This window comes from Coregonus lavaretus (genome assembly GCF_964263955.1).
Source record: "Coregonus lavaretus genome assembly, chromosome: 15".
Taxonomy (NCBI): Eukaryota; Metazoa; Chordata; class Actinopteri; order Salmoniformes; family Salmonidae; genus Coregonus; species Coregonus lavaretus.
The window spans coordinates 43,725,760-43,752,163 of record NC_140002.1 but is presented as its reverse complement, the minus strand read 5'-3'; the positions used below and the strand labels follow the sequence as shown (position 1 = coordinate 43,752,163).

Sequence of the window (26,404 nt, the reverse complement as noted above, 5' to 3'; positions counted from 1 at the left end):
TCAGGGAAAATATATGGAGTAAAAAGTACATTATTTTCTTTAGGAATGTAGTAAAGTAAAAGTTGTCAAAAATATAAATAGTAAAGTACAGATACTCCAAAAATAACACTTAAGTAGTACTTTCAAGTATTTTTACTTAAGTACTTTACACCACTGCATGTTGCAGCATTGTGTAGGAGGGAGATTCCAAGATGTGGGGGAAGTGTGCATGGGACAGAGAATTGTGTAGTTTCGGTGGATAAAGTTGTATGTATCAACTGTAGGGGTGCTCATGTTGCTGGGGATCGGACGTGTCCAGTGCGAGAGTGGCCAGTTGAAGTGGCCAGAGTCAGACTAATGCAGACAGAGGGTGTCATATGCTGAGGCAGTGAAGACAGTGGAGGAGAATGGGTCAAGGGTGCATCCTGCAAGGATCCCAGTGAGTAGTAGATTATGCTTCATTATGGTTGGCTTCATAGTGTTCATAGCAATGGTTATCAACTGTACCGCAGAAATAGAACGTAAATCACAGAGAATATATGTTGTGGTGGCAGCTGCAGAGAAGTATTTGGGTATACAAGATTTGACTTCAGAAGAGTTACAGGGTGTGTTGAGGGGTGGCCTCCCAGGCCGTTGGCATGGTGCAGGAGCAGATAGGGTCAAAGTAGTGAAATGGGGTAGTGGGTTTTTAATGAGTGTAGGTGGCAGCTGCAGAGAAGTACATGGGTGTATGAGATTTTACTGCAGAAGAGTTAATGGGTGATGATTTGTATTTTTATGAAATAGTGGTATATAGGTGTAGGGTTAGTTGGTGGTGCAAGTTGTTCCTTTTAGGAACAGGACTAATGAAGATAATTTAATGTAGGTAGGCCGTGACTGACCTCACACTTTAGTACAGTAGGTGGCGGTGTATGCACCTTTAAGTTGGATGCGATCCGCCAACCCAATCCCAAAGAAGAAGAAGTTGACATTGCCTGCCAGTTCTTTGGCATGTCCAACAGCTATGCTGAGTGCTACCCAGCCACGTGAGTCCTCTGATTAATCCTTGTCACCCACAGTACATTTCATATACTACAGTACTCAATTTGATTCAGTGGGTGTACCTGTTTGATTTGAGCGTTCTCTCTCTTTTTTTTTCTCTCTCTTGCTCTCTGCTCAGTATGGACGACCTGGCTGTGGACAGTGGACTACAGTTAGATGGACCAGGTGGGTGCTTTGGATCTGAAGTCTCCTCTTAGCTAGACCTATGTTGTTGTTTGTTGTGGTTGATATGCTTTTGACCTCAGTTTTGCTGTCTGTCCTTCTCTATAGGGTAAGAAGAAGGGTCCTCTGGTTTTCTGGGATTTTGACAGTCAGGACGAATACAGTGAATACATTAAACAACAAGGAGTCTCTTCCAAAGTACGTAATCTTAGAGCTTTATCTCAACAATAAACCTGGAATCCCTCGTTCCAGGCCTTTATTTCATCACAGCCTATATAATAATATTAACATAATTGGATTCCTTTGCCATTTCTATGAAATGCTTTTAATCAGGCCATTTAATATTAATTGCTGAAAAACTGTGTTTGTCCTCTCAGGGTTGCTTTCCATTATGGCATTAAGATATCTGAGGGGAGGAAGACTCGTCACTTCAAGGAGACCTATGAGTAGGCAGAGCTGGACAGGCAGGGGAAGAAGATCAGTGCTGTGAGTGGATCGTTTAATGGCTCCGTTAACAGGGTTGTGACAGTGTTGTCAGGGAGGGTATAAAGAGGTTGTGACTTATTAATCGTGTGCTTTGTCCCTCACAGATCATCGAGAAGAGGAAGAAGGCTGAGGCAGATGGGTGAGTACATTTCCTTCATTCTGTTTTTCATCCTACAGTTAGTGTATGTGACTGAGAGCAGGCAGAAAGACCGGACGATGATGCGAAGATGGCGGTGTTAGCTGAGAGACTGTCAGAGCTGCTCAATGTGCTGTACAGGGGTGACCTACTTTCTGCTCACACTCAGAAAGGAGGAGAAAAATCTCTCAAGTTTTAACTGCCTCATCTCCCTACTCCAGAAATACTGCATCATACAAGATGCTGTCTGTATTATTCTCAATTATAAAACGGGTTGTTTGGATCCTGGATGCTGATTGGTTGATAGCAGGGAGTTATTCTCCGCAATCCCCAGGTAATACCTGTTAAAAGTTCTATTTGATATATCAAATGGCCCAGCCAGGCAATTTATAAAAGCCCAGCCAGGCAATTTCTAAACTTCATCTCCCCAGGAAAAAAGCTTGAAGACAATATTTCTCCATGCTACTAGCCTAGCGTTTGGGTTTGTCTAACCTTACTGTCTGTCTCTGACGTGTGCAACATGTTGCAGTTATTTTTTGCGATATCCACCGTTCCATGCTGCCGCCAGATGGCACTATTATTCCTTATGTCGTTTGTCATTCGCATCCTGCATTAAGCTGCATAGATGGTAATATACTCTTGTACCCCGGCAACCGGTTTGTACATAAAACATCCTCCATTCAGGCTGCAAAGGCATCGGTTTCCTTCTTAACTCGATTTAATATAAACAGGGAAAATACAGTGCCTTGAAAAAGTATTTATCCCCCTTGGCGTTTTTCCTATTTTGTTGCATTACAACCTGTAATTTAAATTATTTATTTTTGTATTTCATGTTATGGACATACACAAAATAGTCCAAATTGGTGAAGTGAAATGAAACAAATAACTTTTATATAATGGAAAAGTGGGGCGTGCATATGTATTCACCCCTTTGCTATGAAGCCCCTAAATAAGATCTGGTGCAACCAATTACCTTCAGAAGTCACATAATTAGTTAAATAAAGTCCACCTGTGTGCAATCTAAGTGTCACATGATCTGTCACATGATCTCAGTATATATACACCTGTTCTGAAAGGCCCCAGAGTCTGCAACACCACTAAGCAAGGGGCACCACCAAGCAAGCGGCACCACGAAGACCAAGGAGCTCTCCAAACAGGTCAGGGACAAAGTTGTGGAGAAGTACAGATCAGGGTTGGGTTATAAAAAAAAAATCAGAAACTTTGAACATCCCACGGAGCACCATTAAATCCATTATTAAAAAATGGAAAGAATATGGCACCACAACAAACCCGCCAAGAGAGTGCCGCCCAGCAAAACTCACAGACCAGGCAAGGAGAGCATTAATCAGAGAAGCAACAAAGAGACCAAAGATAACCCTGAAGGACCTGCAAAGCTCCACAGCGGAGATTGGAGTATCTGTCCATAGTACCACTTTAAGCCATACACTCCACAGAGCTGGGCTTTACGGAAGAGTGGCCAGAAAAAGCCATTGCTTAAAGAAAAAAATAAGCAAACACGTTTGGTGTTCGCCAAAAGGCATGTGGGAGACTCTCCAAACATATGTAAGAAGGTACTCTGGTCAGATGAAACAAAAATTGAACTTTTTGACCATCAAGGAAAACTATGTCTGGCGCAAACCCAACACCTCTTATCACCCCGAGAACACCATCCCCATAGTGAAGCATGGTGGTGGCAGCGTCATGCTGTGGGGATGTTTTTCATCGGCAGGGACTGGGAAACTGGTCAGAATTGAAGGAATGATGGATGGCGCTAAATACAGGGAAATTCTTGAGGGAAACCTGATTCAGTCTTCCAGAGATTTGAGACTGGGACGGAGGTTCACCTTCCAGCAGGACAATGACCCTAATCATACTGCTAAAGCAACACTTGAGTGGTTTAAGGGGAAACATTTAAATGTATTGGAATGGTCTAGTCAAAGCCCAGACCTCAATCCAATTGAGAATCTGTGGTTTGACTTAAAGATTGCTGTACACCAGCGGAACCCATCCAACTTGAAGGAGCTGGAGCAGTTTTGCCTTGTGCCAAGCTTATAGAGACATACCCCAAGAAACTTGCAGCTGTAATTGCTGCAAAAGGTGGTTCTACAAAGTATTGACTTTGGGGGGGTGAATAGTTGTGCACGCTCAAGTTTTCTGTTTTTTTGTGTCTTATTTCTTGTTTGTTTCACAATAAAACATATTTTGCATCTTCAAAGTGGTAGGCATGTTGTGTAAATCAAATGATACAAACCCCCCAAAAATCCATTTTAATTACAGGTTGTAACGCAACAAAATAGGAAAGATGCCAATGGGGTTGAATACTTTCGCAAGCCACTGTATGCATACTGTCTTAATAAAACAACATTTTCCACCACCATGCTAAGGTGGCTAATGCTACTTCCTGATGTTGTGCACCGTGTTCACCCAGGGGTAAACAACAGACTCACGCGGTGTGCAACATCTGGAAGTTGTCAGAAAATTAGGAAATGGTGTTGGAATATTGTGTTTTATTAAGACGGTACGCATATTTTCCCTTTTTGTTTTTTTACCGACGGGCCATTAAATCGAGTTAATTAGGAAACTGATGCCTTTGCAGCCTATATGGAGGATGTTTTATGTACGAACTGATTGCCGGGGCTACGAATTTATCACCGGCTGGGCATGTAAGTCTAGACGATAGTGGAGAATAGCACCCACTAGCAGCTGTCCAGGCTAGCCATGCATATGAACGTGATGAGACTGACAGCTTCTCTGAGCCAGGCAAATTCATTTATCAGGATCATTATAATGGATATATTCAAAGAAATGGCAATAGAAACAAAGGTAAACAAACAAAAATGCACATAGTTTGCTGTCATTTCAGCTGCTTAATGTTATTGTGTGTTAGCTTTAGTTGCCTACCTAGCAATCAGCTGGTTGTTGCCTAATTTATAAATTATTTATTAAATCATTATTTATTGAAGTTCTTGTTTCTCGTCATCATTTTACCTCTGGTAGGTAGCTACAGTGAGGTAAAAAAGTATTTGATCCCCTGCTGATTTTGTACGTTTGCCCACTGACAAAGAAATGATCAGTCTATAATTTTAATGGTAGGTTTATTTGAACAGTGAGAGACAGAATAACAACAAAAAAATCCAGAAAAACGCATGTCAAAAATGTTATAAATTGATTTGCATTTTAATGAGGGAAATAAGTATTTGACCCCCTCTCAATCAGAAAGATTTCTAGCTCCCAGGTGTCTTTTATACAGGTAACGAGCTGAGATTAGGAGCACACTTAAAGCGAGTGCTCCTAATCTCAGCTTGTTACCTGTATAAAAGACACCTGTCCACAGAAGCAATCAATCAATCAGATACCAAACTCTCCACCATGGCCAAGACCAAAGAGCTCTCCAAGGATGTCAGGGACAAGATTGTAGACCTACACAAGGCTGGAATGGGCTACAAGACCATCGACAAGCAGCTTGGTGAGAAGGTGACAACAGTTGGTGCGATTATTCGCAAATGGAAGAAACACAAAAGGACTGTCAATCTCCCTCGGCCTGGGGCTCCATGCAAGATCTCACCTCGTGGAGTTGCAATGATCATGAGAACGGTGAGGAATCAGCCCAGAACTACACGGGAGGATCTTGTCAATGATCTCAAGGCAGCTGGGACCATAGTCACCAAGAAAACAATTGGTAACACACTACGCCGTGAAGGACTGAAATCCTGCAGCGCCCGCAAGGTCCCCCTGCTCAAGAAAGCACATATACATGCCAGTCTGAAGTTTGCCAATGAACATCTGAATGATTCAGAGGAGAACTGGGTGAAAGTGTTGAGGTCAGATGACACCAAAATGGAGCTCTTTGGCATCAACTCAACTCGCCGTGTTTGGAGGAGGAGGAATGCTGCCTATGACCCCAAGAACACCATCCCCACCGTCAAACATGGAGGTGGAAACATTATGCTTTGGGGGTGTTTTTCTGCTAAGGGGACAGGACAACTTCACCGCATCAAAGGGACCATAGACGGGGCCATGTACCATCAAATCTTGGGTGAGAACCTCCTTCCCTCAACCAGGGCATTGAAAATGGGTTGTGGATGGGTATTCCAGCATGACAATGACCCAAAACACACGGCCAAGGCAACAAAGGAGTGGCTCAAGAAGAAACACATTAAGGTCCTGGAGTGGCCTAGCCAGTCTCCAGACCTTAATCCCATAGAAGATCTGTGGAGGGAGCTGAAGGTTCGAGTTGCCAAACGTCAGCCTCGAAACCTTAATGACTTGGAGAAGATCTGCAAAGAGGAGTGGGACAAAATCCCTCCTGAGATGTGTGCAAACCTGGTGGCCAACTACAAGAAACGTCTGACCTCTGTGATTGCCAACAAGGGTTTTGCCACCAAGTATTAAGTCATGTTTTGCAGAGGGGTCAAATACTTATTTCCCTTATACATTTTTGGGGGGGTTATTCTGTCTCTCACTGTTCAAATAAACCTACCATAAAAATTATAGACTGATAATTTATTTGTCAGTGGGCAAACGTACAAAATCAGCAGGGGATCAAATACTTTTTTCCCTCACTGTATATGCCAATCAATGATTTATATGTACACTAGATGACCGACAGAGGGCGCTGTTTTGAAGCCACCACGCCTCCATCTTCGCACTACCCCACTGTTGTAAAAATTATTTTGGAAGCTATAGAAATGCATTTATTAATGTCTACATTTGTTTTTATCACGTTTATTCTATTACAGACACCTTAATGCCTACTTTGAAATTATATTATGTGAGCTAAACAAACAAAAAAAAAATATATATATATAAACATTTTCCTTATTTTTTGAATGTTCTAGTTTAAGATATTTCTTTATTGTCTGATTTTCACAGATAACGTTACGTACAAGAAAATGCACTGCGATGTGGCATAGACATGGAATAGGCCAGACATAACATCAAACATTCATGAAAAAACAAAACAAGAATGCCGGCTTAAGGGCTCTTACCCCTCCCTTCTACATTACATAGCTGTCCCTCCTATACTTAACGTTACACATCCCCTTAATGTCCAAGGTCCCTGAGCGTTGCACATAATGTTATTGTACTACCCTATAATTTCAATGTCCATGATTCCATTATTATTTTACACAGTTAGCTATATTTCACTTATCACTTTTCACAATTGCTCTTTGGGCTCCCGAGTGGCACAGCGGTCTAAGGCACTGCATCTCGGTGCTTGAGGTTTCACTACAGACTCCCTGGTTCGATTCCAGGCTGTATCACAACCAGCCGTGATTGGGAGTCCCATAGGGCGGCGCACAATTGTCCCAGCGTCGTCTGGGTTTGGCCGGTGTAGGCCGTCATTGTAAATAAGAATTTGTTCTTAACTGACTTGCCTAGTTAAATAAAGGTTAAATAAAGGTTAAATATATATTTTTTTAAATGAGTGAATCGTTCCTAATGTCCTCCTTATTTGTTCATAAGGGTCAGTGCGTGTGGCACAAATTAGTTTTTGTACCTGACCAGTTTGCACAGGGGAGTCTGTAACGTTTCCTGGTGGCAGGAGCACAAGCTCTGAGTTGAGCACATGGGAGGGGTCGTCTGCTATTTTATTTGCCTTCCTCAGCATGTTTGTGTGGTAGCTGTCCAGAAAAGTTTTGTTGGGGGGCTTTCGATATTTTATCAGCAGACTTGTCACCAAGGCTTTTGCCTGTACCGTGACACTGTTGTACTAAGCAGTGATGCAGTACTGCAAACCACTCTGGATAGTGGAGCAGAAGAACAAGTTCAGTATTTACGAGCTTGCCCCGAAAGACCTCAGCCTGTGGAGAAAATACATGCGCTGTTGCACCTTAGCACACACGTAGTCCACATGGACAGTAGCGGTGCGTGGGTAAAATCACTGAGGAAGCCAAGCCAAGCCAGTAAAAAAAAGCCATATTACAATCTATGTTGTGATATTTCCGTTGTTTGCTCTATAACCCATTCGTTCATATGCCACGTGATATAAAATAAGGCTGTGACAACAAAAGGACAGCAGTCACACAGTGGCAGAATAAATTCAACCACACATTTGTTTCATCACAAAACCGGAGAGCAACATCTGTCCGGTGAAGTCCACAAAGCAAATATTGCATGTAACAAACAGTTATATGACCTGCAGCATGGTCAAGCAAGTTAATGTTTTCGACAGTTTACTAAATAAACAACTACTGATTTAGAACCACAGAGACTTACAGCAAGTCAGCACAAAGACAACAGGAGCACTGCCTCTGCTATTCCAGCACCATTTCAACTTAAACATTTAAACATAATCAAATCCACAAGGCTATATATGCATCATTTAATACACTGAAAACAAACTTTAAGATACCAAAAACAATTTAGTCCAATCAATGTTGCTAAATATCATGTGGCTGTCGATGTGGCTATGTCTAGGCTACATATTGAACTTCAATTGTCTCAGGCTACTGGCACAACATATAAACGAATGGTTAGATCAGAATCGCCGTCATAATCATTGGCCTGTACAGAGAATTAAGTCAAAACCACAAGTCCAAATCCCCATCTCCATCCATGGCGTAGGAAAGGGCCGATTTAGCAAGCTAGGTACTGCAGGACATCAACACAAGCAGACCAGAAACACAACTTTTTCTGAAAATGACGTTTTGCAAAGGAAGTGATTTGATTGGTCTGAAGCCAAATCCAAACTGGCCTCCCTTGGGGGTGTTTTTCTGCACCAGGACAACCCACAGTTGAGCTCAGCTCAACACTGATTGGCTAATTCATTTATATATTTTTTAATCAAGAGAGGCCAAATGCTTGCTGGCATCAATCAATGAAATGCTATGGCGGCAACATGTTATACATTTTTGGTCCAGACAACATCAGATACATGGGCTACACATACTGAGACAGAGGGGCGCTGTTTCCCTCGCTCGGATGATTTCTCTGGTGAGATTCAGCTACTTGTGAATTGATAGAAAATTATGAAAACACAGACAGAGACAAAATATAAATTATTTTATAATTGTAATTTTTTTTATTGGTGAATTATTTGGGGAAGCCTGGCTTCCCTTGGCATCCATGAATACACACCACTGCACATGGACACTCCATCTCAGGGCATGGTCAACATGTACTCCCAGGTATTTATAGGAGTCGACCTGCTGGATGTGTTCACTGTGAATGACGACCTGGCTCCAGTCAGCCACTGACTTGGGGTCAAAGATAACCTCCTGTGTTTTTGACATTCAGGACCAGAGAGTTCGTGTCACACCATTGCACAAGGCTGTTTACATTGCCTAGGTACAGTGGGAGGTCGCTGTTGTCATCCATTTGGGCCAGCAGGACGGTGTCGTCTGAGAACTTAATGATGTGATGCTTGGTGTTTTGACTTGTGCAATCGTTGGTGTACAGAATGAAGAGGACGGGTGAGCTCACACAACCTTGCAGGGCCCTGCAGTTGGTGACCACAGAAGGGGAAGAGTTTTGTTTACCTTGACCAACTGAGTTCTGTCACTGATAAATGAGTGAAACCAGTGAATGAGGTGTGGGTGATGTCCAGTGCTTTCAATTTGGCTTATAGAAGGTGTGATTGTATGGTGTTAAAGTCGGAGGAACAACAACAAAATACTTAAATACATGTAATTTTGTGCTTTAAACATTTAATTGAAAAACTGTAGAATTCCATTAATTCCTACGGAGCACTGCTCCTTCTGGGGATTGCCAATATGGCCGACCGGTGGGTTCAAAGCCTCTCACTGGCCAATACATAGCATCAGCAATCCAGGGTTTATATACCCCATTGATGCCAATGATTTGTTTAGCATAGCAGCACTGCAAATACTGTAGAATGAATAGAATGAACGACCGGGTCAAAACATCCCAATAGAACTAACAACTAGCATGTTTGGCTAGCAACTTCAGAACCTCAGAATTAACAACTGGCATTTGCCCGTACTATATTGTCTGGTGAAAGGATGAAATAAAACTAGTTAAAATAAATGTTTTAATGAAACATGTCGTTAATCTGTTTTTAATATGTTGGCAACAGATTTCTAAAAGCAATAAGGCCCTCAAACCCAGGAATTATTGTGAATAACACCCTCCTAAGCGCTTTGTCTTGGGCCCAAGAACAGCCCTTAGTCGGGAGTTATTCACACGATTATTCCCGGGTTCTCATGCCTTATTGCTTAAACATAAAAGGCACATTGTCAATTATGTTGATAAATGTATGTTAAATTCACACTGTTCTATATTCATTTGACTCTTTTTTATTTCAGGGAGAAGCCGAAGAGAACTACGTTTTAATGTTCTCCCCTCTTGCATCTTTTGGAATATTTAGAACATCTGAAGATCTTGCAATATATTGTTTGCTAGAAATCCTGTTTGTATTTTGTGGAATACTAGATTGTGTATAGTTTTGATTACTTGTTATCTTTATTTTTGGAAATGTAACCATCAATGAGAATGGGAGCACAATGTTTTGCAGCTTTTACACAAACAGATCAATGTCTCTATTAACTAAGCAGGGTCAGTCCTGGTCTGTCCCTGGATGGGAGACCAGGTGCTGCTGGAAGTGGTGTTGGAGGGCCAATAGGAGGCATTATTTCCTCTGGTCTAAAATAAAATATCCCAATGCCCCAGGGCAGTGATTGGGGACATTGCCCTGTGTAGGGTGCCGTCTTTCGGATGGGACGCTAAACAGGTGTCTTGACCCTCTGTGGTCACTAAAGATCCCATGGTACTTATCGTAAGAGTAGGGGTGTTAACCCCGGTGTCCTGGCTAACTTTCCAATCTGGCCCTCATACCATCATGTCCACCTAATCATCCCCAGCTTCCAATTGGCTCATTCATCCCCCCTCCTCTCCCCTGTAACTATACTGCAGGTCATTGCTGTAAATTAGAATGTGTTCTCAGTCAACTTACCTGGTAAAATAAGGGAAAAAAACATGTTTCTTGGTTTGTCATTATACTGTTTCAAACAGTTTGATGTAACAACATCAACATTTTAACATGGTTTGTTATTATTTTGCAATCACCTAAATGACAATATAGCAGAATAAATGTTTGAACCCGTCCATGACCTAAATGTATAGTTCAAGAACTTTTGAAAACTACTATTGATAACATTTTCTTGTTAACCCCACAATAAGCAGAAGGTGAAAGGGCACCCTGTAACCAAATATATTTCCAATATAAGATTTCTTTGACAGCCAAAGGCAAATATATATATTTTCTATAATTTTGTTATCAGTTCTTCACTCTCCATGTCAGACTCCTCTTCTTTACCCTGTAGATTACAAGACGTGGTGTTAGGTATAAAGGTTAGTCTAGTCCACTGTCAGTCTTTCACTGCTTTATGCTGCTATATGTTCCATGACCCAATAGAAGAGATGGAGTTCAAAGTGTCTTACCAGGAAGAGGAGTGTGTGGTGGATAATGAGCTCTCTAGTGAGGTGCACCAGGTCAGTGTTCATGGCCAGCTCCTGGAATAGTGTGGGGACAAACACCAGCGCCAGGTTCTGAGCTGTCATACGGTTCTCTGCACTATACAGCTGAACTCTAGAAGAAGGGGTTGACAACAATGAACATTAGTCATGCAGGTTCATTATGTTGCCCTATTCAATTTTACAATAATTGATCATGTGTTGTTCTTACATGTAGAAGTGTCCACAGAGGGCGTTGAGTGTGATTCTGTTGTCAGGGGGCAGCTTCTTCAGTAGTCTGCGGTAGGCAGCCAGTCTGAAGGTCTCTTCTGTGTGAGCTATGGTGACAAAGGCGATGAATGAGAACCCCATTATTTAAATCACAGCTTGTATTAAACAACTTGCATCTGCATCAGGGTTTGTTTGTTAATCTAGATGCTGGTAAAATATGTCCATGGTGACCCTAAACTGTGGGGATCCTAAACTTAGCTTCAGCTGGCTGGTTTGCGACTGTGACAAAATTGGTTTGACATTGGATAGCCTATCTCTGGGGCTAGTTAGGGACTTCAATAAATTACACAATGTAAATGGGACTATTTTCATGTTGCACATCGTTTAGTTTTCTCATTAAATGCTTTCAATATTTGTGTATGAATTTCTACAATTTATAGTTGGTTTGAGGTTTTTAAGTCATTGAAGCTATTGACCTTTTAAAATATTGTCCCGTGTACATTGTGCAATTTACTGATGGTCCCTAACTAGCCCCATAGGGATATCGAACCAAATTGACCATGGGCATTACGATCTGGTCGCATGCAGCTGCGCTCCGTATTGATAATTAATTGGGTGCTGCCAACTGTGAGCATGTGGGCAGGATTTAAAGTAACCCAACCCAAGGAAAACTGTAACGGTACCCTTCATTCCGTGACATATTTTTTTCCCTTATCATCTCGCAAATCTCCGTTTTGGACGAGACTGACTTGAGGACCAAAATTATCCTATTTACACTTTGTAGTCAATTTTAACACTAGAATAAATGTTTCTGACTCGTATCGATGTCACCAAGGCCATTTATAAAATGAGAAGTTGCTTTTTAGGGGCAGTCGCTCTTTAAAGTCAGCTGCAATGTTGAATGCTCCCAATGTTACTTGTCTGATTGGGGTTGTTTGAGATTAGAATAATCTTAGTTAACCCAGAACTAAAGTCTTGCGTAATTGGTCAGATGCTTGATTAAGTTCTGGGTCCATACGTGTTAAGAGAAGAGATAGAACGATGATCGGAACCGGAACAAAGAGCTCCACCCTCTCTCTTTGCAAGTTGAAGGCAAGTCAATGGGCCAAATATCCCCTCCCCTTCCGATATTCAAAAGATGCTAACACCTGCGGGATCGTGATTTGTCCAAAGCACCGGAACTAATGCTTCTCGTTACCTCACGCGTCCCGTTGTATCGTGACAGATCTACGGTACCATTTATGTTTACATAGTCTGTCCACAAGAGTTTAAGATGAGAAGGAGAGTACCTGCAGCCTCTACCCATAGTTTCCTGTGTGTCTCTGGGATGAGCACCACCTGCTGGCGGATATACTGCTTCAGGGCCCCTGCAGCTTCCAGGAGACCCTCTTCGTCTGTCTCCAGAGGGGTAGTTTTAGGTGAACTGCTGAGGGCCTCCACCAGATAACTGATCTTAGTGGCCAAGCCACAGCGCCGGTACAGCCCATCCACCTTTAAACCTGGGAGGGAGAGAGAAGTAGAGCAGATGCAGTTGTACAATTGTGAGAATTATTTTTCCTTGTTATCCAGATCACTACAATACTTGTTCCAGTATCAAATGGAACACACCATATTTTGTGATGTGTGAGATACACCTCTCGATGGCAGGGGGCACCTTGCCAATGGCGGTGGGGGGCAGCTGGCGCGGCTTCCTCTTTGTGGTCACTGCCCATTTCAGAAGGGTGTGCCAGGACTGACAGCTGTGGTCTCGTTCAAACTGCATGGACATGGTTCTAGCCGAAAGAAGAGAGCAAGCAATAGATCCATTGGACACATTCCTTTGAATGACAGATGCTGAAATTCGTTTGGGAACCGCTGCTATGATATAAGTAAATGTGAATGTGACAAAGTGTTCCTGTTTATAACAAAGTGTTCCTGTTTATAACAAAGTGTTCCTGTAGTACTGACCTCTCTCCAGTGACCAGCTCTATGGTGTTCACAGAGGAATCTATCTCTGTGGGCAGGAAATAACACTGTCAGTGTTGGGTGAGATACATAATCATATTACCTAATCATGAAACTTCTGCTCATCTGCACAAGGCACGTAGAGAAACATCATGTTGTGTAAACATGCAGTCAGGTCAATGAGGTGAGATGTGACTTACTGTATTGAGACTCTTGGTTGAGTGTTAGCCTTTCTCTGTGGCGCTGCTGGTCAGTAGGATAGATGAGGACCTGACCTCCACGGAGCACTGCCCAGACCTCGGTGTGCTGCAGGCCTCCTCCCTCCCTCAGAGACACCCGGGACACAGCAAACCCCTTGTCCAGCTCCTCCTCATCTATGGGCCCGGGCAACACCACCTGACGGGGGGAGAACATATTATCAGTTTTAACCACATTACTCTATCTGTTCTGTCTGTTTATATGTACCCTATACAGTATAGAGTACAGTTGGCACAATGGTCGCTATCATCACAGCTGTTATTGTGCTACCTTGAGAATATGGAGAAGGTGTGTGAGCAGACCCTCTTCTGTATCAGCACTGCACAGCAACTGGTCCGTCAGAGTCACCAGCTCAAATGCATGAGTTGGTCTGTGGGGGGAGGAAGAAATCAACAGTCACCCAAATATCTTATCAACACATATCAAAGCATAAGAATTTGTATTTTCTCCCACAATGCTAACATCATAAGGTTGCAATACCCGTTGGAGCGGTCAAAGATGGAGATGACCTCCCTCAGGTCCAGAACATCACAGGCAGCAGAGTCATTCTCCTGGGAGAACAGGAAGCGGTCCTCCTCCAACTTCCCATGGAGCTCCTCTCCTGTCACACACACATTTACAATTTTACACCTACTGCAAAGTCCCCTTTTAGGCTATTGGGATGCACTCATAGTATATGTGTACCTGCAGCAGAAGAGGGGACAGAGGAAGCAGGGTCTCTGCTGGGCTTCTGATGAGCATAAGGAGGGGCCTCTGTACAGGAGAAAAACAAACAGATCGTAGAAACCATGATGAACAAGACCGACATTTGATGCACTGACTTCATGAAAGTGACAAGTTGAGACTACGCAAAAACACAAAACAGCAGCAGTACTGTGGATCTTAGAGGCTGGACCCCTGATGTCAGTACCTGTGTACTCGTTGTATCTGAGGAGCTCAGTCTGCATGGCCTGTCCAGCCTGCTCTGCCAGTGAAATGGGTGAGGGGCACTGAGGGTCCCCTGAGTGGCACAGGACCCGCGCCCCCGAGCACAGCAGGGACATGGTCTCTGGGACATTAGGGCCACACACTATCTCACACAGCCTCTGGAGGACACAGGGTGAGGGGATGATGTTGCCATAACAACCAATAACACATCTCACTCAGCACAATTTGTCCTGTACAGACTCTGGGAGGTTGAGGTGTATGTTGCTATCTTTTAAGATTGATAGGAATCAGAAATGTATACTTACAAATGTGTCATAACACAAGTTTGGAAGGGATCTAAATGAAAAGCTGAATAACTACACTGTCCTCTGCTGGTTGAGAGCAGCAGAGTAAGCTGAGGCTGGCTGACCTTGTTGAGCAGTCTCTGGCTGGAGGCTAGTGGATGGGTCCGTCTGTATCGGCCCTTGGTGTACTTGGCCCTGATGAAGTCCCCTCTCTGATCCACAGAGGAGTCCGGCAGGATCTGCTCTGCACCCGGCACGTTGTGACCCCACACATCATTGGCTGCTTTGTTTCCATAATGGACAAAGAGCTATGGGAGAAAGAGAGAATATCATGTGTATATTTATATAGTAGTGCCTATTTTAACATTGTGTTATTTTAGACTGAGTATTTGGCAAGACTTACACTGTAGCACTATTACAGGAAAAGTAATCTCACCAGAATCAGAGGTTCGGTCCACACTTTACTGTCCAACTTCAGGCTTCTCACTTTGGACACATGGATGCCCAAAGACCGATGCTGACCTTAGAGAAACAATTGGGAAACTATTAACAAAGGTTGTGTAGAGCAAATGTCACAATCCATACACATCCTGTGCCTACTTATTTAGCCTCACCGCAGTCCCAGCTCACCTGCGCAGGCCTCACAGATGACCACCAGCAGGTTGACGGAGGCCCACTCAGGGTTGGCACAGCCACAGTCGGCACACACTTTGTTCCATGGGCTGGCCCAGAGTCGCTCGGCCACCTCGCTGCATGACAGGGCACTGCGGATCACCTGGGTCAGGCTCCCCAGCCACACGCCCAGCTCCTTCAATGAGTCTGTGGAGAAACTAGAGATACAAAGACTGTGTTTCTCAGTAATTACTAAAGCAAGATGCTCACATGCACGGGACAGATAATGGGATAATCTGATAGAAGAGCAATTGTCTTGAGTCAGATCAGACTGAGAGACAGTGAGAGAGAGAGAGAAGGAGCTGGACACTCACTTAAAGGTTTTATACGGTGTGATGAGGCTGAAGTTATGACGGCCCGTCTGCTTCACTGAAGCCACGTTCATGGACACATAGGTCATCCCAACCCCCAACTGGAAGTCCTGCATGGCACAATGACAATAACTGAGCGACACAAAATACACTGAAGATGTCCTCCCAAATCATCAAACAATCATAAACTGATGGAGCATAGCTGAGTCCTGTTCCTTTTCCCAACCTCTTTATTGTTGTAGATCCATAGGTTGTGTCCACAGATGGCAGCGTACACTCTGCTACGAGGGTCCTTCATGGTCAGGGCTCCATGCTGCTCCGGAGGGACTGGGGGGTTCTGTCCACGAGAAGCCAGAAGGGAAGTCACCCAGCCCTCCTGCACCGCTGGGACCAGGAAGAGAGGTGGGGAGATAGTCAAGGCTCAGCACAAAAACACTTGGAACCAAAAGGAGACTCTATACCCATCAGCAGCTCACCTTTGTTGTGTGCCATGAACTCAAAGTGCTTCTTGCTGAAGTAAATGGAGAAGCGTCCTTTGTCCTGCTTACGGACGTCGGTGATGCTTGACACGTGGAACACTATTTCGGTGAACTTGTCCTGCAGCACAGAAGATGTGTGAATAGTATGAGGCATAGCCTGGGAGATGCAATAATAATAAGGGTCCAATGGACCATGGTGTGGTGCTTGTGGTTCACTCACTGTGGTTTTCTTCCATAGTGATACCAACTGTCCATCCAGGGTGGCCCACAGAACATTGTGCCTTCACGGACAAAAAGTATCTCCATTTTCAAATACATACAGTGAGGGAAAAAAGTATTTGATCCCCTGCTGATTTTGTACGTTTGCCAACTGACAAAGAAATGATCAGTCTATAATTTTAATATATGAACAGTGAGAGACAGAATAACAACAACAAAATCCAGAAAAACGCATGTCAAAAATGTTATAAATTGATTTGCATTTTAATGAGATAAATAAGTATTTGACCCCTCTGCAAAACATTACTTAGTACTTGGTGGCAAAACCCTTGTTGGCAATCACAGAGGTCAGACGTTTCTTGTAGTTGGCCACCAGGTTTGCACACATCTCAGGAGGGATTTTGTCCCACTCCTCTTTGCAGATCTTCTCCAAGTCATTAAGGTTTTGAGGCTGACATTTGGCAACTCGAACCTTCAGCTCCCTCCACAGATTTTCTATGGGATTAAGGTCTGGAGACTGGCTAGGCCACTCCAGGACCTTAATGTGTTTCTTCTTGAGCCACTCGTTTGTTGCCTTGGCCGTGTGTTTTGGGTTAATATCATGCTGGAATACCCATCCACGACCCCTTTTCAATGCCCTGGCTGAGGGAAGGAGGTTCTCACCCAAGATTTGACGGTACATGGCCCCGTCCATCGTCCGTTTGATGCAGTGAAGTTGTCCTGTCCCCTTAGCAGAAAAACACCCCAAAAGCATAATGTTTCCACCTCCATGTTTGACGGTGGGGATGGTGTTCTTGGGGTCATAGGCAGCATTCCTCCTCCTCCAAACACGGCGAATTGAGTTGATGGCAAAGAGCTCCATTTTGGTCTCATCTGACCACAACACTTTCACCCAGTTCTCCTCTGAATCATTCAGATGTTCATTGGCAAACTTCAGACGGGCATGTATATGTGCTTTCTTGAGCAGGGGGACATGGCGGGCGCTGCAGGATTTCAGTCCTTCACGGCGTAGTGTGTTACCAATTGTTTTCTTGGTGACTATGGTCCCAGCTGCCTTGAGATCATTGACAAGATCCTCCCGTGTAGTTCTGGGCTGATTCCTCACCGTTGTCATGATCATTGCAACTCCACAAGGTGAGATCTTGCATGGAGCCCCAGGCCGAGGGAGATTGACAGTTAATTTGTGTTTCTTCCATTTGCGAATAATCGCACCAACTGTGGTCACCTTCTCACCAAGCTGCTTGGCGATGGTCTTGTAGCCCATTCCAGCCTTGTGTAGGTCTGCAATCTTTTCCCTGACATCCTTGGAGAGCTCTTTGGTCTTGGCCATGGTGGAGAGTTTGGAATCTGATTGATTGATTGCTTCTGTGGACAGGTGTCTTTTATACAGGTAACAAACTGAGATTAGGAGCACTCCCTTTAAGAGTGTGCTCCTAATCTCAGCTCGTTAACTGTATAAAAGGCACCTGGGAGCCAGAAATCTTTCTGATTGAGAGGGGGTCAAATACTTATTTCCCTCATTAAAATGCAAATCAATTTATAAAATTTTTGACATGCGTTTTTCTGAATTTTGTTGTTGTTATTCTGTCTCTCACTGTTCAAATAAACCTACTATTAAAATTATAGACTGATCATTTCTTTGTCAGTGGGCAAACGTACAAAATCAGCAGGGGATCAAACACTTATTTCCCTCACTGTAGAAATTAGGCAATGATATTTGGAAAGTAATCTGAAACGTCATACCAGAGAATGTGATTTCAGTAAGGTGTTGCTGAACAGTAATAGTACATATAACCCACAGTGTCCCAAATTACCTGCGTCCCTTCCATACATCCAGCCAGCTGGAACGGGACACCACACTCTCCCTACGAGAGGACTCTGCTATCTGGGCACCACCACCGCTCGCTGCTGCCTGCTTTCTCCTGCTGACACGGATGGTGGCAGCACTGTGAACAAATAGAAAGGTTATCTCAAAGAAACATACACATGACAAATATTTCATTAACTGTCAGCTATCTTGATCAAATATGCCACACATTTACACTACCAGTCAGTTTGGACACACCTACTCATTCAAGGGTTTTTCTTTACTTTTACTATTTCTACATTGTAGAATAATCGTGAAGACATCAGAACTATGAAATAACACATTTGAAATCATGTAGTAACCAAAAAAGTGTTAAACAAATCAAAATATATTTTATATTTGAGATTCTTCAAATAGCCACCCTTTGCCTTGATGACAGCTTTGCACACTCTTGGAATTCTCTCAACCAGCTTCATGAGGTAGTCACCTGGAATGCATTTCAATTAACAGGTGTGCCTTCTTAAAAGTTAATTTGTGGAATTAATTTCAGTTTTCATGCTTTTGAGCCAATCAGTTGTGTTGTGACAAGGTGTGTGTGTGTGTGGGGGGGGGGGGGGGGGGGGACAATGACTAAACACACCTCCAGGCTGTGTAAGGGCTATTTTACCAAGAAGGAGAGTGATGGAGTGCTGCATCAGATGACCTGGCCTCCACAATCTCCCGACCTCAACCCAATTGAGATGGTTTGGGATGAGTCGGACGGCAGAGTGAAGGAAAAGCAGCCAACAAGTGCTCAGCACGGTACCCCCTGTATATATAGCCTCCCTACTGTCACTTTATTTTACTGTATATATAGCCTCCCTACTGTCACTTTATTTTACTTCTGCTCTTTTTTTCTCAACACTTTTTTTTGTTGTTGTTTTATTCTTACTTTTTTTGTTTAAAATAAATGCACTGTTGGTTAAGGGCTGTAAGTAAGCATTTCACTGTAATGTCTGCACCTGTTGTATTCGGCGCATGTGACCAATAAAATTTGATTTGATTTGATTTGAAATGTGGGAATTCCTTCAAGAATATTGGAAAAGCATTCCAGGTGAAGCTGGTTGAGAGAATGCCAAGAGTGTGCAAAGCTGTCATCAAGGCAAAGGGTGGCTACTTTGAAGAATCTCAAATATAAAATATATTTAGATTTGTTTAACACTTTTTGGGTTACTACATGATTCCATATGTGTTATTTCATAGTGTTGATGTCTTCACTATTATTCTACAATGTAGAAAATAGTACAAATAAAGAAAAACCCTTGAATGAGTAGGTGTGTCCAAACATTTGACTGGTGCTGTAGGTATAGATATGTGTAATACAGTGATCTGAATAGATCAACAAAACGCTTGTAGAGTTCACAGATCAGTAGACAAACAAGTATATCCCGCTCAACGTGATGTCTGATCCGGCTACACCCAAATGATAATTTCAATGGGTTTTCAATTATATCATACCATTACAACCATGAAATATATCAATATTGGTAAGGTACTATCTTAACATTTCTGTTGATTAGGTAGTCATTTCTATCATTTGTATTCTAATTGAACTCCCAATGAAAGCTGTCTGTTAACTGTCTGTCTGCTGTGATGGGGTGCTGTGACGTACCGTGGGGTCTTTTGTTTGATTGGTCTGGTCTGCATAGACGCCTGGTCCACAGGAGGCTGGGGGACAACACCAATCTGCCTTGACACCACAATTGAACTGAGGCATAGAAGAATGAGACAAAGCCATTTCAACATTTCTACCACCATTTCATGTTTTCTGTGACCTGTAGCTTATTACATATAATTACGTAAATTGATGTACATATTCTGCCCTACCTTTGGCCATGGCCTGTACTGTTTTGTGACCTATGCCTTTAAACCTGATAGCTAAAACTCACTTGTTCATGTGAGATGGGTTCTTTATTTCTCCAGTAAAGGCATCGTCATCATTGGACGATTCAGATCCAAGGTATTTAGCCCAGTCAGCTACTACAGTGATATCGGGGTAATAATCTGCAGCAGGACTGTATGGAGGGGAGGATGGCCAGGCAGATCTGTCGTGGAGTCCATCTGGATCATTACTGCCCAGTAATGGGCTAGACGGAGTCACTCCAGAATCAGATCTTAAGAAAGGGAAGTTATGCTGGCTTTGATTCTGATCAGCTGGGCTGGGGATGGCAGGGCTGAATGAAGGTTTATTTAGAATAATGGCATGGTTGTCTTCACTTTCTACCAGCAAATCATTTGTGGGTGGAGGATCTGTGAACCCAAGATAAAATGACGTACAGTAAAAGATGCTGCGTTGTCTGGTGAGAAATCAAAGCAGTGAATCTTACAGAAGTCTGTCACTGAATCACAAGTATTTGTGTCTAGAACAAAACCAGTTTTTCTCACGTTGCTTTCATGACAGTGCACTGGAGCTATCTTTAGCTTTAGGAATGTTTTACTGGAGATTACATATTAAACTCAGCATCACATTTGAAAGGATGCAGACTTCTTGAGTGACAAGTGGGGGAGGAGTCTCTATTATGACTTGCATGGAACAAATCTTGTTTAACCTGATAGCAGATTGCTCATTGGTGAGTTGTTGAAAAGTGAGCTGTTTAGCTGACGCATTGTGTCTGAGTCAATTGAATATGGCCTGTTATTACACAACTACAGCCATAGTTCTGACAAAACTCATCTTGTTTCAAAGGAAATGTATATTTTGTCCAAATCTTTATCATTGATCAAATAATGTCATTGTTATCATGATAAGCACCAGGGCCTACCTTTGCTATGATTTCCTGTACTTGTTGCTGGATCAGGTGTATCACATAGCAAATCCCTTGAAAACAAATGTAAAAACAAATAATTAGAAAACAATCCCCAAGAACATATCAGGTGTTTGGCAAAACAAGTAAAAGTAATGAGGATAGCTCGCCTCTCAGAAGAGAGCTGGCTCTGTAAGCTCCCGCCAGCCCGCTTGTAACGAGCACGTGGTTTAGGTACTGGCACAGGCATGTCTGGACCGAGGAGTGCAGACATCTAAAGCACAGTAGGAGACACCTAGGGCACAAACACGTCTGAAATGACACATTTCATCTTAATAAGGCCTTTTAATATGAAAAATAGTTCATTGAACTAACAAAAGACCAAACACATTCAAACATAATAATTAAAATACACTAGAATAGTAGTCTTAAATGTTATAGCAACTATTATCACTTTGTTATTACTATTACTTTGAATAATCTCTTGATTTGACACATAGGCCTACCGAGACAGATTCTGGGGATGATCTCATTGTCTTTTTTTTCCTCACAGTTTATAGGTAGGCTACAATGGTTGCTCTTTCTTTAAAATGTTTATAAGCCTACAAAAAGTTTGCGTTTCCGTGTGAAAATACATGAAAATATTGTCATGGTTATTTCATGGGGGAAAAAACAATATGTGTGCTTGGGCATTAAAGAGATGCTCCAGAACTTTTGTATAATTTCAGCTATTCGTTTTGAGAGTGGTGCTCACGAGCCAAAACGGGTCCCCATGTTTTGTGTGCTACGTCATCCAATTATCTATTACGCCATCCATTTCGTATGATATGTTTTTTTACAGTTTTTTTTTTATTGCACTTCGTATGATATATGTTATGAATCCAATTCATACAATATGTTACAAATGTGTTGTTCTTAAGATCCCGGACTGCATCTTTAATAGTTTATGTTGGAAATGTTGCTCTCAGCTACAGTCGTCGGCTTATCCCCCATTATAAGCTCCGAAACACAACTGAGTTCATGCTGTTCTGTGTTCAAAGGTAACAAACACCTGCACTTGTTCCGAGCATGTGAAATAACTATGAATGAACATGAAGGCTAGTTTTCTGCATAACAAAGTGTTTTAAATTTTAAAAACATATTGAAATCTAAAATTAAATATTAGCCTACTCAACAAATTCAGCCAATTCAGTGACTGTGACCTAAAAAGGTTATTCAAATTTTACCTTGTCGCTACTCTTCTGTTCTGCTCAAATGCGATGTTCAGACAAGCTCGATAACAGGCCAGGGAACTAGTAGACTCCTTACCCTCCTGACACTGAAGGGGTTTGTGGTTGTTCTGCTTTCTGACAACATTGACGGTGTGTAGGCTATGCACGACAAATCTGTGCAGCATGGTCTCACCTGTATTACCTGTTCGTCGGCTTAGTTGGCAAGGATAGCAGATGGGCAGGGAAGGTAAACAAGTTTTATCACATGAATAACATCAAAGCTCAATCATTAACTGTTATGATTGTGAAACACACAAGACATAACAAAAGACTTCCGACTTACTCATCTGAACCTACAGGAACTATTCTGTCCGGAAGAAGTTGGGTTTTACAAGTTTAAAACTGTTATTTTCAGTGGGACAGTCTAGGCTAATGTAAGCACAGTGTACTACTAGCAGAGGCAAGTGCATAGTTGAGCTAGCTAAGAGAGAGAGTTAGCATCGTCATGGATGGCAGAAAAGTATTTGAGTGGGGAAACAATGTGATTAAAAAGGAGGAATAAACAGTGAGTAAAGGAAAGGACATTTATTAAGCTGTGAAGACGAACCTTGGAATTAAAAACTGTTAAATGAGCGAATTTGAGGATGAAACATTAATGAGTGAAGTGAATGAAGATCATGTGACTGAGGAAAATATTGCCATGGTTGAGGACAATATTGAAGTGAGTGACAATCAGGAGCCTATTGAGAAACTAAAAATGCCTGGAATTGTTGGAAACATTGGTAAGTTTGATGAAAGTATTGAGCATACAGAACGGTTTGAATATTTTGTTCCTGCAAATGGCATTGATGAGGACAAAATCGTGCCTACATTTGTTTGTGTAATGGTGCCAAAGACATTTAATTTACTCATAAACAACAGGTGTAGACTAACAGTGAAATGCTTGCTTACGGTCCCTTCCCAACAATGCAGAGAGAAAGAAAATAGAGAAATAATAGAAAAGTAATAAGACATAATAATAAAAGTAATAATAAATACACAATGAATCGCTATACAGTATAAACAGGGTACCAGTACCGAGTCGATATGCAAGGGTACGAGGTAATTGAGGTGGATATGTACATACAGTGTATTCAGAAAGTATTCAGACCCCTTGACCTTTTACACATTTTGTCACGTTACAGCCTTATTCTAACATAGATTAAATTGTTTTTTTTCCCTCATCAATGTACAGTTGAAGTCGGAAGTTTACATACACTTAGGTTAGAGTCATTAAAACTTGTTTTTCAACCACTCCACAAATGTCTTGTTAACAAACTATAGTTTTGGCAAGTCTGTTAGGACATCTACGTTGTGCATGACACAAGTAATTTTTCCAACAATTGTTTACAGACAGATTATTTCACTTATAATTCACTGTATCAAAATTCCAGTGGGTCAGAAGTTTACATACACTAAGTTGACTGTGCCTTTAAACAGCTTAGAAAATTCCAGAAAATGATGTCATGGCTTTAGAAGCTTCTGATAGGCTAATTGACATCATTTGAGTCAATTGGAGGTGTACCTGTGGATGTATTTCAAGGCCTCAGTGCCTCTTTGCTTGAAATCATGGGAAAATCAAAAGATATCAGCCAACACCTCAGAAAATTGTAGACCTCCACAAGACTGGTTTATCCTTGGGAGCAATTTCCAAATGCCTGAAGGTACCACGTTCATGAGTACAAACAATAGTACGCAATTATAAATACCATGGGACCACGTAGCCGTCATACCGCTCAGGAAGGAGATGCCTTCTGTCTCCTAGAGATGAACGTACTTTGGTGCGAAAAGTGCAAATCAATCCCAGAACAACAGCAAAGGACCTTGAGAAGATGCTGGAGGAAACAGGTACAAAAGTATCTATATCCACAGTAAAACGAGTCCTATATCGACATAACCTGAAAGGCCGCTCAGCAAGGAAGAAGCCACTCCTCCAAAACCGCCATAAAAAAGCCAGCCTACGGTTTGCAACTGCACATGGGGACAAAGATCGTACTTTTTGGAGAAATGTCCTCTGGTCTGATGAAACAAAAATAGAACTGTTTGGCCATAATGACCATCGTTATGTTTGGAGGAAAAAGGGGTAGGCTTGCAAGCCGAAGAACACCATCCCAACCGTGAAGCACGGGGGTGGCAGCATCATGCTGTGGGGGTGCTTTGCTGCAGGAGGGACTGGTGCTCTTCACAAAATATATGGCATTATGAGGAAGGAAAAATATGTGGATATATTGAAGCAACGTCTCAAGACATCAGTTAAAGCTTGGTCGCAAATGGGTCTTCCAAATGGACAATGACCCCAAGCATACTTCCAAAGTTGTGGCAAAATGGCTTAAGGACAACAAAGTCAAGGTGGCCATCACAAAGCCCTGTCCTCAATCCTATAGAACATTTGTAGGCAGAACTGAAAAAGCATGTGCGAGCAAGGAGGCCTACAAACCTGACTCAGTTACACCAGCTCTGTCAGGAGGAATGGGCCAAAATTCACCCAACTTATTGTGGGAAGCTTGTGGAAGGCTACCCAAAACTTTTGACCCAAGTGAAACAATTTAAAGGCAATGCTACCAAATACTACTGTGTATGTAAACTTCTGACCCACTGGGAATGTGATGAAAGAAATAAAAGCTGAAATAAATCATTCTCGCTACTATTATTCTGACATTTCACATTCTTTTTACTAGGATTAAATGTCAGGAATTGTGAAAAACAGAGTTTAAATGTACTTGGCTAAGGTGTATGCAAACTTCCGACTTCAACTGTACACACAATACCCCATAATGACAAAGCAAAAACATGATTCAGACCCTTTACTTAGCAACGACTTACTGTAAGGAACACAAGCTACAGTCATGACTTACTGCAAGGAACACAAGCTACAGACATGACATGTCGGGTAAGCTTGGCTTTATACATAGCTTGGGCTTTGTCGAATAAGGCTTAAACTATGTATTTAGATTGTAGTTAGGTATTGTAGGTAGGTATCGTGGGTTGTTGTATGTAATTATTGTAGGTTAGTATTGTATTCGGCTGTGCCGGGCGTAGCACAAAGCTAGCTAGCTAGCTAACTCACCACCTGGACTAGCTGGCGAGTAGCTATTAGCAACGGTATAGTTGTTTCACGCCTGAGAGTGCCTGTAATTACGCCAGCTGGCTGCCTACAATAATTACATACAATAATTGCCTACCATTCAGCTGTTTTCTAACCTCATTGTCTGAACCGTTAACGTTAGGTAGCAAGTGGCTACTGTGCTTGAAATTTAGCTAGCTTTTTGCTACCTGGATAGCTACTAGTAAACAATAGCTGGAACGACCGAGCGAACAGACGCGAACTGGCTGAGTCAATTCAGTGGCTAGCTTTGCACTTGGCTAGCTAACAGTAGCTGCTAGGGGTAAGTCATAACCTACACTTGTGTTTTGTTTTTTACATATTGATAGCCCGAGTCGTTCAAGGAATTCGGGACATGGGTGACTAGTTAACGTTAGTTTGGCTCTCTCTGTGTGTTCGTGCCGTGAAAGGAGGGGTTCTTCTTTGTCTGAAAGCAATGGCTAGCTAGTTTGCTAACTATTCTAGCTAACTAACTGGCTGAATAAGTTGACGACGGACTCGCTCAAGCTGTCGGGACTAACCCACAACGTTAGACACGGACACGAACGATCTGCTTGCGTGTTGATACACTGGTGGTTTGTTGTGGCTGAGTATTGGCGCTAAACCGTGTTGTTGGAGACCGGCATGCTAGCTGGCTGTGGCGTCTTATGACGAGGTGCCCGGACGTTTTTCACGGAATAATACTGCACCTAGTTAGCTAGCTGAATAAACTAAGTTAGTCTATTCCTAGAAAACATTGAACCGCTGTAGTTTAAAACAATTATAGTTTCTGAGGTGGAAGTTGGGAGAGTTATATTTGGGAGTTGTGGTGAGGGAGGCCCCGCTCTCTCCTTTCCCAGATGTTTAGTTCATTTCATTCCGATCTCCTCTGCATTATTGTAGCCATCTGCTGCAGCCTGTCAACTATGCCTCTGCCTA

General features: G+C 42.5%; 2 protein-coding genes across 3 annotated transcripts; one reads left to right on the top strand and one right to left on the bottom strand.

Moving 5' to 3' along the window:
- The first annotated feature begins 935 nt into the window (after positions 1–935).
- On the top strand, positions 936–10,165 carry LOC311143024 (protein Red-like). Its single transcript, XM_084178819.1, has 6 exons — positions 936–1,004; positions 1,139–1,185; positions 1,266–1,380; positions 1,560–1,668; positions 1,773–1,807; positions 10,072–10,165. Exons 1-4 carry the CDS (start codon positions 970–972, stop codon positions 1,630–1,632), a joined length of 270 nt encoding a protein of 89 aa, XP_084034945.1. The 5' UTR covers positions 936–969; the 3' UTR covers positions 1,633–1,668; positions 1,773–1,807; positions 10,072–10,165.
- On the bottom strand, positions 9,441–22,482 carry LOC311143004 (arf-GAP with Rho-GAP domain, ANK repeat and PH domain-containing protein 1-like). 2 transcript variants are annotated; one of them, XM_084178797.1, is made up of 24 exons: positions 22,360–22,482; positions 21,304–21,445; positions 21,152–21,207; positions 20,279–20,639; positions 20,002–20,097; positions 18,358–18,489; positions 16,545–16,605; positions 16,322–16,442; positions 16,072–16,229; positions 15,849–15,955; positions 15,493–15,692; positions 15,299–15,384; positions 14,988–15,170; positions 14,562–14,736; positions 14,336–14,404; positions 14,132–14,252; positions 13,922–14,021; positions 13,594–13,789; positions 13,397–13,442; positions 13,058–13,221; positions 12,739–12,948; positions 11,451–11,556; positions 11,207–11,354; positions 9,441–11,082 (listed from the first exon to the last, which is right to left on the bottom strand). In XM_084178797.1, exons 2-24 carry the CDS (start codon positions 21,405–21,407, stop codon positions 11,029–11,031), a joined length of 3,054 nt encoding a protein of 1,017 aa, XP_084034923.1. In that variant the 5' UTR covers positions 21,408–21,445; positions 22,360–22,482; the 3' UTR covers positions 9,441–11,028. The 2 variants fall into 2 exon arrangements, with proteins under 2 accessions (XP_084034923.1, XP_084034922.1); XM_084178796.1 differs by having other exon boundaries at positions 21,304–21,428; positions 22,360–22,468.
- Between the last annotated feature and the right edge of the window lie 3,922 nt (positions 22,483–26,404).